Consider the following 11,208-nt stretch of genomic DNA (forward strand, 5'->3'; position numbering starts at 1 on the left):
ATGCTTATTTTCAAGTGTTCAGTATAAACAGGTGGTAGTTATGCCCAAATAATGCTTATTTACAAGTGTTCAGTATAAACAGGTGGTAGTTATGCCCAAATAATTCTTATTTACACTATAAGTGTACGGATTATATTCGCAGATCAGTGAAGTAAAGCAACATTTTACAAGTTAATTGAATTAAGCTCACCCATCCTATTTCCCAGAAAAAAAGAGGGTTAGCGCTTAAGGGGCATGTGCGCTTATTAGGTCGAATACGGTTACATTTAGGGCCAAGTTTTTCTGAGATAATTAGAAGTTACAGCTAGGACATGATCATTGAAGTGAGACAGGTGGTTTAATGTTAGATATAGTCATTATATTAATTACAAAAGCCTTAAAGGAGTGTTTTGATATTCATGAAACTTCCCACAAATACTTATAGTACATATTTGTATCGTTACCCATTCAAGTTCGATTTTGACCCAGATCTGAAATTTGATATGGCTGAGCTAGTGGCCATCTTGGATTTGATTTCAGCATCTGAGGTGGCTTCTGTGAAATAAATCTTGATGTAAATATGTGTTTTCATTTCATATGAGATTTAAGAAACTTGTCACCAAGACTGAATGTTAAATTTGGCCCGCCAAACATAGGCTTTCTTACTGGTGTTTTAAAAATACACGTTCTATTGAGTATCATGCCTGTAATGATTTATCAAAAAATAAAAACCATCATATATCAAATATTCCTTTCAATTATTATCACATTGAAATAGTAATCATGAGTATTTACATAGAAGTTAATATAAGATAAATACATTTTATAATAGACATAATATTGTGAATGAAACAAAGACATGTGCAAACTCAAACATTTCTTTTAAAATGCGTTGATTATACAATGAAAACAACATTTTTACTGGTCAGTTGCAATATTTTTCTTGAAAACAACATGCACTAACACTTTTGTTTTTGATTTTTTTTTTTAATATTAGAAAGTCGAAATTCCGTATTTTTGACTCGTTTTCCATTTCGAAAACTATGTAAGCCATCATTGCCGCCATAGGATTAAAGCGCATAGGTGATCACATTCTGACACATTTTTACCCGCTATATTTCATTTAGTAAATAGAAACATGAAGTTGGTTGTCTACAACGAAATCGTTGATCTTATGCGGAAGTACAAAACAAGAGACGAAGCTCTACGCCACATAACTCCACGGTATCCAGAAGTTTCGGTTGGTGCTCTCGGTAGTATTTATGCACAAGATTATCAAAAGAAAATGCGTAAAACACACCATTTGCATTACAGCCCGGACACAACAGAGTATTACTACGATAGGTACAGGGCAGGCGTGGACAGTGGTCAAAAGCACGTGATATTGTCAATTGCAAGAAATATAGACCTAGCACCATCCCTCTTATCAAGAATGATTCTGGAAAGACATTTGTCACGGACAAAGTACGGTGGCGAAAATCCGCCACGTAGCCAGGTAACACAGCTGATGAAAGACACGACACTGATAGAAAACCATGTCCTGGCCAACGAGATTCACGAGTGTATCCTATCCGACGATCAGTATGGTCCACTAGTGGACAAAATAAAACACTCCATCGGCCACGAGTACGAGTTTAAACTGAATAGTACGTTGGATTCCCTACAACTGTCATACATAGGCGAGGACCAGATGAGGGCTAAAGGTTATGACAAGACTCCAGATGTGAAGTTGGAAGTTCCCATTGCCGTTGATGGACACATGGTCAACTGGATAGAGAGCAAAGCATCATTTGGTGATGAGTACAGTCACAGGTCCTATCTGAAGGACCAATTCTGGAGCTACTGGAATCGATTTGGCCCCGGGATGGTCATTTATTGGTTTGGGTTTATTGATGAACTTGATTCAAATACAGAGAAAGGAATTATTTTAAGAGACAGTTTCCCTGAAAACATTGTAAGATTGAACCCTGTTGTGAAATTAAAATGAAAATTAACCTTGAAAGTTATTCTTTTTTATTTGTCTCTGCAGGGAAATAACAATCTAAGTATAATGTGTAGTAATATCCTACTAGTAATATTTTTTTCTTCTCTTCCAGGGGTCAAATATGTTCATCAATTTAAACAATATCCTAAGAACCATTTGAACTAGAGTCATGATACTTGGGTATGTTATGTAGACCAGCAGTGCAAATATGTTTAAAGGTCAACATGGGTTAAAAGCTTTAACAATCTTCTTTTCAAGTTCCATAAGGCCCAGGGTCATGCTATTTGGCCAGTAGGTTCCTCGGATGGAGTGTTATAAAGTTTCCTCATTTAAATGACCTCGACATACTTTCAAGGTCACAGGAGTCAACAATGTTAAAAACTACTAACGACGATATCCTAAGAATCATTTGGTCTAGAGTCATGATACTTGGGTATGTTATGCAGACCAACAGTGCGATTTGTTTTCTTAATTACAGTAATGAGGTCAAAGGTCAACTTTAAGTGCTAGTCAGGGGTCAAATGTAAACATGGGTTAAAAGCTTGAAACAATCTTCTTTTCAAGTTCCATAAGGCCCAGGGTCATGCTATTTGGCCAGTAGGTTCCTAGGATGGAGCGTTATAAAGTTTCCTTATTTAAATGACCTCAACCTACTTTCAAGGTCACAGGAGTCAACAATGTTAAAAACTACAAACGACTATATCCTAAGAAGCATTTGGTCTAGAGTCATGATACTTGGGTATGTTATGCAGACCAACAGTGCGATTTTTTTTCTTAATTACAGTAATGATCAGGTCAAAGGTCAACTTTAAGTGATAGTCAGGGGTCAAATGTAAACATGGGTTAAAAGCTTTTACAATCTTCATTTCAAATTCCATAAGGCCCAGGGTCATGCTATTTGGCCAGTAGGTTCCTAGGATGGAGCGTTATAAAGTTTCCTCATTTAAATGACCTCAACCTACTTTCAAGGTTACAGGAGTCAACAATGTTAAAAACTACAGACGACAATATCCTAAGAATCAATGGTCTAGAGTCATGATACCTGGGTATGTTATGTAGACCAACAGTGCAAATCTTTTTCTTAATTACAGTAATGAGGTCAAAGGTCAACTTTAAATGCTAGCCAGAGTTAAAGGTCAATGTGGGTTAAAAGTTTTAAAATTACAATTTCAAACAACAATATCTTAAGAAGCGTTTAAGAGATGTTTAAATGTTTGTTCTATTTTCCAAATTTGGTCTGAATTAAGTTACCTATATATCAGTTTCATGTAACAAAAGGAACAGGTGAGTGATACAGGCCCTCTGGGCCTCGTGTATATATATAGGATCTTACATGAGATAAATAATTTCCATTTCATATAAATTTCATATGAAATGAAAATGAGCGCAAGATCCTTTTATCACATAATCAAAATTTGTGGCATTTATTCGTGTAAAAGGACAATTTTCATGAACCCTTGAAATGTAAAAAGCCGCCTTTTTGACTCCATCGCGCAAGTCTGTGATGTCATGTTATCATCTTAGCTATAAGCGTGACGTCACAATTGAAACTTTGGCTGATAGGTCATATTACATGGGTTAATGTGCCAAAAAAAAATGACATGGGTATATTCACTGGATTACACAGTACATGTACGTACATTATGTGATAAATGATTTTGTGTCATGCCCTGTAAACCTCTAACACTGTTGGAGTAGCATACTAGGATGAAGGGCTATTCAGTTTGTTCAAGTGAATGACCTTGATCCGCTTCAACATTAAAAGGGAAATGTATTTGGAAGATGAGACATCAAATGAAAATCTACATTGTAGATGTGCAAGTTTGGCTGGATCAGAGAAATAGAGTAATTAAACCATTAAAGTCCTCACTTTGTTTGAGGGACTTAACTGAAGAACTGAAAGGCCTCAATTTGTGATTCAGTCATACTTTCCTTATTATGGTGAAATGCATTGCTACAGAGTTTGTAAAAACACTTGGCACTTAAAATCCGGTGAGCATCTTCATGATCAAGCCCCATTTATATTGCTCTGGTTAAAGTTGAAACCTTGATCTTGGAAAAATTAAGATAAACACAGGTACAGTACCTAGCGTATAAACAAGAAAACCAGCAAAACCAATGGACCGTTGCTCCCTGAAAAGGTCACCAAGATCGAAATAAAGTGTGACTTCAATGTGACCTGGACCTTCGAGCATACAGACCCAAAGTGGTATGTGACACACCTAATTTCCATTCTCCGTATATCCCTTAAATTTCATTGATCTAAACATTAGGGAATTCTGGCCCAGACAAATGTATTTGACCTTTGAACTCAATGTGACCTGTCATAATTGACCTTTGGCATACAGACCAAATTATTGTTTAAGACACACTCCATTCCCATTAGCCCTTAAATTTCACTGATCTATCTTCAGTGAGACCGAATTTATGGCCAGGACAATGAATTTTACCTCAACTTTGAGCATACAGAGCCTTTAGTGAGTTGGAAGTTATGACCAAGACAATGAGTTTGAACTTCGACCTCAATGTGACCTTGGATGTACAAACACTAGAGTGGTATGCGGCACAATGCCTTGCCATCCTACATATAAATCCCTTAAATTTCAGTGAATCAAAAGTTATGGCCCAGACAGACAAGTGACGGACAGAAAAAAGAGAGACTACTTGTTATATGCTATCAGAATTTTTTTTCAGGGAGCACAACAAAATAATTAATTCAGATTTAATGATAGAATAATATAAAAGTTAACCGATTAACAAAAAACAAAATGAAAGCACACAATTAAATGTTATTTATTTTTATTATTATTATTAACATCAACAACATATTGTATTGGGTAAAAACTATGGCACTTGTTCCTGCACAATGTATACATATACCGGTAGTTCATTCAAATCAACCACAAAGAATTTAATGACTTGCAGAGTGTCCATATCTAATCAAGTACATGTATGATCTGTGATTCTTTTTTTTCCAAGATAATATATGTTGTAATATATACTTAAAGCTGACAGTGCAAGTTATAAAGCTTTCAATTGAGATTTTAAAAAACCCAAATATGACAGGTAATGCACTTTTTATACCCAGCAAGACCCACACTCGTTACCAAGCAAGGAAAAAACTAAAATGTCAGCACTTCCTGGGATATGACAGTCGGAAGATATGGGGAAGATCTCAAAACCAGAAAAAAACTTTTTTTTTTTAATCTCAATTGAAAGCTTTATAACTTGCACTGTCAGCTTTAAGTGAACATTAAAAATAAATAATAAGTTGGTGGTTATATTTATACATGTAGTATCTTTATAAATGGAGCTAATTCTTTTAGTTTAGTAATGACAATAACCATTGACATTTTTTTCCAAATTTAGTTATACCAATTGTACGTTTGCATAGAGAATTGTACTTTTCCTCACTTCAAATCATTACATTGTGACGGCAAACACTGAACACATACATTTTGTATGTGGATATAATTGACAAAACAACATTACCTGTCATTGGAGTCACTGTTTGCCCGCATCTTAACTACCTCCAAATCTGCGATGCTCCTTACAAAATATTCTTGGCATCGTAATTCATAATTTACATAAAATTGCCCCTTTATTGGCCAATCAGAATTTGCTGCTCATAACTGCATTACCCGAGGGAATAAACACGCCCAAAACAAAATAACGATACATATTAGAAAAAATATGCTAGTTTGATTATATATTTTTTTATTTACAATTTTATAAGGAACAAGAATCAATTCATTGCGTGAGGTATTGATAAGTTTGAAATAACAAACTGTCACCTCTTTAAACCATGCATCTTTGAAATGGGTAACTAAACCCATCAAAAATATTTAATAAAAAACAAAAAACAACAGCATATAATTATATAATTTCATTCTCAGTAAAAAAATTAAAAAAATGAGAGAAATCTCCAATACATGATCAATAAGTTTGTATAAATTTGGAACAAAAAAATATGATAACAAGAAATCACAGCAAATAAAAACATTGGAAACTAAACAAACTGATCATTTACAGAAATAAGTAAGTATCTAAAACAAGAGGCCCAGGGGCCTTAATAGCTCACCTGGTATTTTNGCAAGGAAAACTTTTTTATACATGATTTCTAAGGAATATGTGCAAACTACTTTATTAATTTACAACGTAATATACATCATAATAAGGCACTTTATTGGAGTTCTGCAATAAAAATACAAATATACAAAAAAGAAAATCTTTCACACGAAAAAACTGGGGAAGGGTTCTAATCTCAGTGCCTTGATCATACAGGTTATTCAAATAAAAACCCTACCCCAACCCAGAAATTAAGGTTTGCTTTTGGATACAACCTGCAGAATTTAATTTGTTTTTTTATAGCGTTCCTTTGCCATGACAGGATATGAAATATGTGCATGCGCCCTGTGTAGAAAAAGGATCTCTGGCATGCTGTGAATTATGTTAAAACTTCAAAATGACTAACTGTTACGTACGATACAGCTCTAAGTTCAAAAGAATTAATCTGCCTACTTTAGTCCTCCGGGTCGGGAAGCTTTTTTACTGGAATAGTCCAAAATGGTCAGATCCAAGCAGATCATGCTCCAGATATTATGCAATATTTGTAAAATAAATAATTAAATTTGATAAAAGAAAGGATATTCATTAATTGTAAAAAAATATATGTTTAAATGAAATAATTTAAATGCAACATGATGACAACTGCTGTAAATATGATTAAGCTTTTTTTTCCATACAAAAGTTATTCATTTTTACTTACAGTATACTAATCTATAAATTTCTATATGAATCTGTTAAAATATATGTAACTGCAGAAAATAAACTAGTGTTAGTAATATGGTAATAAAATAATAAGGAATGTGACATTGGTTGTGGAATGCATGTCAATCTGTCTGATCAAGATTAAAAAATTATGTATAATAACAACAGAGTGAGGAGGGGTTAAAAAGATTCCCCCATCCCCTTTAATTCTCCACAAGTGGTCAAGTGACTAATGACTTTTTAACCTTGAGGTGAGCACTATACAGTGATAGGCCAGGGTGTGGTTGGGTACCGCTGATAACTTCTGCCACTTCTGAAGGTCGTTGAGAGGTGAGCACTATACAATGATAGGGTATGGTTTGGTACCGCTGATAACTTCTGCCACTTCTGAAGGTCGTTCAGAGGTGAGCACTATACAGTGATAGGGCATGGTTGGGTACCGCTGATAACTTCTGCCACTTCTGAAGGTCGTTCAGAGGTGAGCACTATACAATGATAGGGTGTGGTTGGGTCCCGCTGATAACTTCTGCCACTTCTGAAGGTCATTCAGAAGGGAGCACTATTTAGTGATAGGGTGCGGTTGGGTACGGCTGATGGTATAACTACCATCCCTACTGAATGTTGTGTTTGTGTAGAGGAAGGGTGAGGCTGGAAATGTGCTGAGAAATGAGTACAAGGCACATTCTTTGAAGGAGCAGGGTGTCACCCTCCAAGCATATCTGACCCCAGTGACATTCTTGGCTGGGCACGTTGCTGTACTGAGGATCACAGTGCTGGGAGTAATCCTGTTTATGGAGGTGTGGACCCACCATGACTGGTCGTCACACTCGGTCACATTACCATAGGAACAACAGATCTGTAAATGAAACACACAACAGAGTGATTTGTGAATGAATTCTCAATAATTTAAAAACATCACTAAAAACTCTATAATTCAGACTCTTGGTATTCATCTGGTTGTAATGTTTTCTGGCCCATTGACTATAATTTAAATGAACTAAATAAAGCTACAGGCTCAATATCATTACCTATAACTCTGAAAGGTCCTGTTAAAAGATTTAAACACATTGATCTATTTGACCTTCAAAGTCTAACAAGGTCATTCAGTTGAATGAACTTGGGTTGCTTTTCATCCTAGCAATTGCAAGCTACTGTTCAAATATCATGACCCTAAGCCTATTGGTTATTCAGAAGTTGCTTAAATATTTTAACATATTTGACCCCTGTGACCTAGCAAGTGGGTCAAGGTCATTCATTTAAATAAATAAAAAGCTGTAATACAGTTATTCACAAACTTTGTTTGGCTCCATCCCGAAAAAGCTACCAGTCAAATATCATGACTCCAGGCATTTGGTTATTCAGAAGAATTTGTTCGAAGTTTTTGAGATATTTGACCCATGTGACCTTGAATATCAGTCAAGGTCATTTTTTGTTGCACTCCATCAATGGAAGATACCAGTCTTATATCATGACATTGGACATTTTGGTACTACAGAAGAAGTTGGGTTTTTTTCATATTTGACTCCGGTGACCTTGAACATAGGTCTAGGTCATTGTGATTTGCAACCTTTGTTGGGGGCTTTTCCAGGAAGCTACCATCCAAATATCATGACTGTAGGTCTTACCATTCTATAGAGGCAGGTGAGCTAATAAAACCAAACCCAAATCCTGATTTTCAAGCCCTCTACACTTGTTAACAAGGACATTTAGTTAACTACCTCAGGGCAGTCATGGTATCTAGCTAGAGGCTTGTGAACTATTTCCGTCAAAGGCATTATCATTTCAAAGTTGCAGGGCCTGCAGTTACCTACCTCAAAGCCAACATTGTTTCTGAGCTGCAGGGCTTCTGAGCCATTGTTGTAAACAAGTTCCAGTGTTCTGGGCTCAGTGTCCACCTTGTAGCCAGTGGGCAGTGGGGCCTGGTAAACGATATCCGTGTGGTGATAGGCCACTGCCAAACTGGCATTGACCAATCGTCTCGCTACATCCTGTTTGTCGCCAGGGTGGATGCTGAAGGCAAGAAGTAACATTCTATGTAATTTGTGCATTCCCAAAAATTTCAGAAACAAAATCAGCAAAGAATGGGTAAACAGTCGGGCGTGATTGATTGTATCTTTAAAACCTTCTTTTTCTGTACTAACTTACCAAAACTAATAGAGATTTAATTTAAGTGAAAACTTATCTTAGATGTAGCTAGCTGCGTATATGACCTACAAGATTTTATAAGGCACTTTAAAATCATTCACATGTGTTAACAAGACATTCCATTACAATGTTTTAGCACATTTTTGATTTGTTGTTTTGCTTTCCAAGTATACATACATTAAAGGGAAAAATACAATAACATGTTCTAAATGTAGACGGGGGCTTGTCCAACGTATATAGCTCTTTCACTCAATATACACATATAATAGATACAGATTGTTTTATAATTATTTTATAGCACATGAATTAACATGAATAAACACATGTTTTAACACATTCTTGCCACTTAAGCCAATTAACAGAATATTTACAGTAAGCATAGTATAGCTGACTGTTGATATCCTCACTACAATGATTATGATGTCACCATGGTAACTGAGGATTCCACTGAAATGTGGTTCCAGATGGCTATATATTCTATTTTGAAATATACACACAATAATAATGATGTCATTTTAGTTTTATATTTTGTAATTACCTTCCTACACTGTTCAGAAAGTCCGGCAAATCCATTGCATTGGCCATGAATGTATTGACCATCTTGCTGTTTGGTACATAGCCAAAGTCTGCTGTCTGATGCCATCGAATCTCGGGAAAGCCATCAAACTTAGTCATGTCTGCCTCATTGGCACCAAGCTGTAGGCAAGTTTGAAAAATATATATATTTTAAGAAACATTTATGGTATGATTTGATTTTTCATTTTTAATGCTCAAATATAGTACTTGACCATACTAATGTACTGTTACTATACATTAAATAATTTTGATTCGAATGATGTGTAAAAATTATGCAAATGTAATTTTAAAATGATGCAAATGTAATTTCAATTATTCTTTCATACATGATCAGTTGTCAGTGGTTGTGATATATATTTTAACATTATACAAATATAAATAATGTCCATTGTGGTTTCATGTCTGTAGTTTTCTTTTTATTCACAAATGAAATTTCATCGTATATCATAAAAACAGAAAAGGTGGGGTCCATTTTTGGCCCACATAGTCTGTCTGGTAACTTTTTGCAAAATATAAAAAAAAAATGCTTTGCAGGCGACCATTTTTAGCATTAGAGTGGACCCTACCTTTCTACATGTATTGAACAATTGGAACAATTGGAAAGTCTTGGTGATTCTATCCATGGTTCCTACCATTACAAAGCCAAAAGGAAAGGTTGGGTCATTACATCCATGGTTCCTACCATTACAAAACCAAAAGGAAAGGTTGGGTCATTATATCCATGGTACCTACCATTACAAAACCAAAAGGAAAGGTTGGGTCATTATATCCATGGTACCTACCATTACAAAACCAAAAGGAAAGGATGGATCATTACATCCATGGTTCCTACCATTACAAAACCAAAAGGAAAGGATGGATCATTATATCCATGGTTCCTACCATTACAAAGCCAAAAGGAAAGGATGGATCATTATATCCGAAGTACCTAGCTACCATTACAAAACCAAAAGGAAAGGATGGATCATTACATCCATGGTACCTACCATTACAAAGCCAAAAGGAAAGGATGGATCATTATATCCATGGTTCCTACCATTACAAAACCAAAAGGAAAGGTTGGGTCATTATATCCGAAGTACCTAGCTACCATTACAAAACCAAAAGGAAAGGATGGATCATTACATCCATGGTACCTACCATTACAAAACCAAAAGGAAAGGATGGATCATTCTGTCCATGTGACGAGTGGAACTTGGCTCTCCAGTCACTGATCATGGACGGGAAGGTACAGTTGTAGTTATGAGGACTTGGGGCGTTTGATTCTCCTGATTAAACAGAGATATACATGATATACGGTGTAGGCACTCTTACACATGTTATAAAATGATTCAGCTACAAAACTAAAAACAGAATATAAAGAAATATGATTGGCAAAACCAAAAAACCTGTCACTTGATTGAAACAAATTCAGTTCTGGAGAATTATCACTTCTGAAAATGTATTTCAATAAATGATCATGTTGGTACCCTGGTACCAAACAGCTCCATATATGGTCATGTTAAGACGAATAATCAATAAATTGCATCTACATATCATGGTACATGTACAACACAGCTCCATATATGGCTTAGGTTGTCATACTCTGTTACCATACAACTCCATATATGGTCATGTTACTCAGTAAATGTATAAGGTCTTCATACCTTGGTACCTAACTCCATATATGGTCTTTTTTCTCAGTACATGTATTAGGGTTATTAATCTTGGTACCAGATAACTCCATATATGGTCATGTTACTCAGTAAATGTAT

The 11,208-nt window shown here is 35.5% G+C and overlaps 2 protein-coding genes across 2 annotated transcripts in view; one reads left to right on the plus strand and one right to left on the minus strand.

The window, feature by feature from the left end:
- The first annotated feature begins 896 nt into the window (after positions 1-896).
- Positions 897-1,975, plus strand: LOC110447717 (uncharacterized protein C15orf41-like). The gene has a single exon (XM_021493591.1). The coding sequence runs from the start codon at positions 1,118-1,120 to the stop codon at positions 1,964-1,966; it is 849 nt and encodes a 282-aa protein (XP_021349266.1). The 5' UTR covers positions 897-1,117; the 3' UTR covers positions 1,967-1,975.
- A 4,083-nt stretch (positions 1,976-6,058) lies between these two features.
- The window catches only part of LOC110447691 (sialate O-acetylesterase-like), a 13,235-nt gene continuing 8,085 nt past the window's right edge, over positions 6,059-11,208 (minus strand). The window contains exons 5-9 of the mRNA XM_021493537.1: positions 11,160-11,194; positions 10,595-10,722; positions 9,417-9,574; positions 8,545-8,743; positions 6,059-7,589 (exon numbers count right to left, since the gene is read on the minus strand). Of these exons, the coding sequence (XP_021349212.1) occupies positions 7,293-7,589; positions 8,545-8,743; positions 9,417-9,574; positions 10,595-10,722; positions 11,160-11,194 (817 nt within the window). The 3' untranslated portion in view covers positions 6,059-7,292. The remainder of the gene's footprint in view (positions 7,590-8,544; positions 8,744-9,416; positions 9,575-10,594; positions 10,723-11,159; positions 11,195-11,208) is intronic.

The sequence above is a fragment of the Mizuhopecten yessoensis genome, unplaced genomic scaffold, assembly GCF_002113885.1.
Source record: "Mizuhopecten yessoensis strain PY_sf001 unplaced genomic scaffold, ASM211388v2 scaffold3575, whole genome shotgun sequence".
In the NCBI taxonomy this organism is placed as follows: domain Eukaryota; kingdom Metazoa; phylum Mollusca; class Bivalvia; order Pectinida; family Pectinidae; genus Mizuhopecten; species Mizuhopecten yessoensis.

Coding starts and splice junctions, on each gene's coding strand:
- LOC110447717 (XM_021493591.1), top strand. CDS start 1,118: ATGAAGTTGGTTGTCTACAACGAAATCGTTGATCTTATGCGGAAGTAC.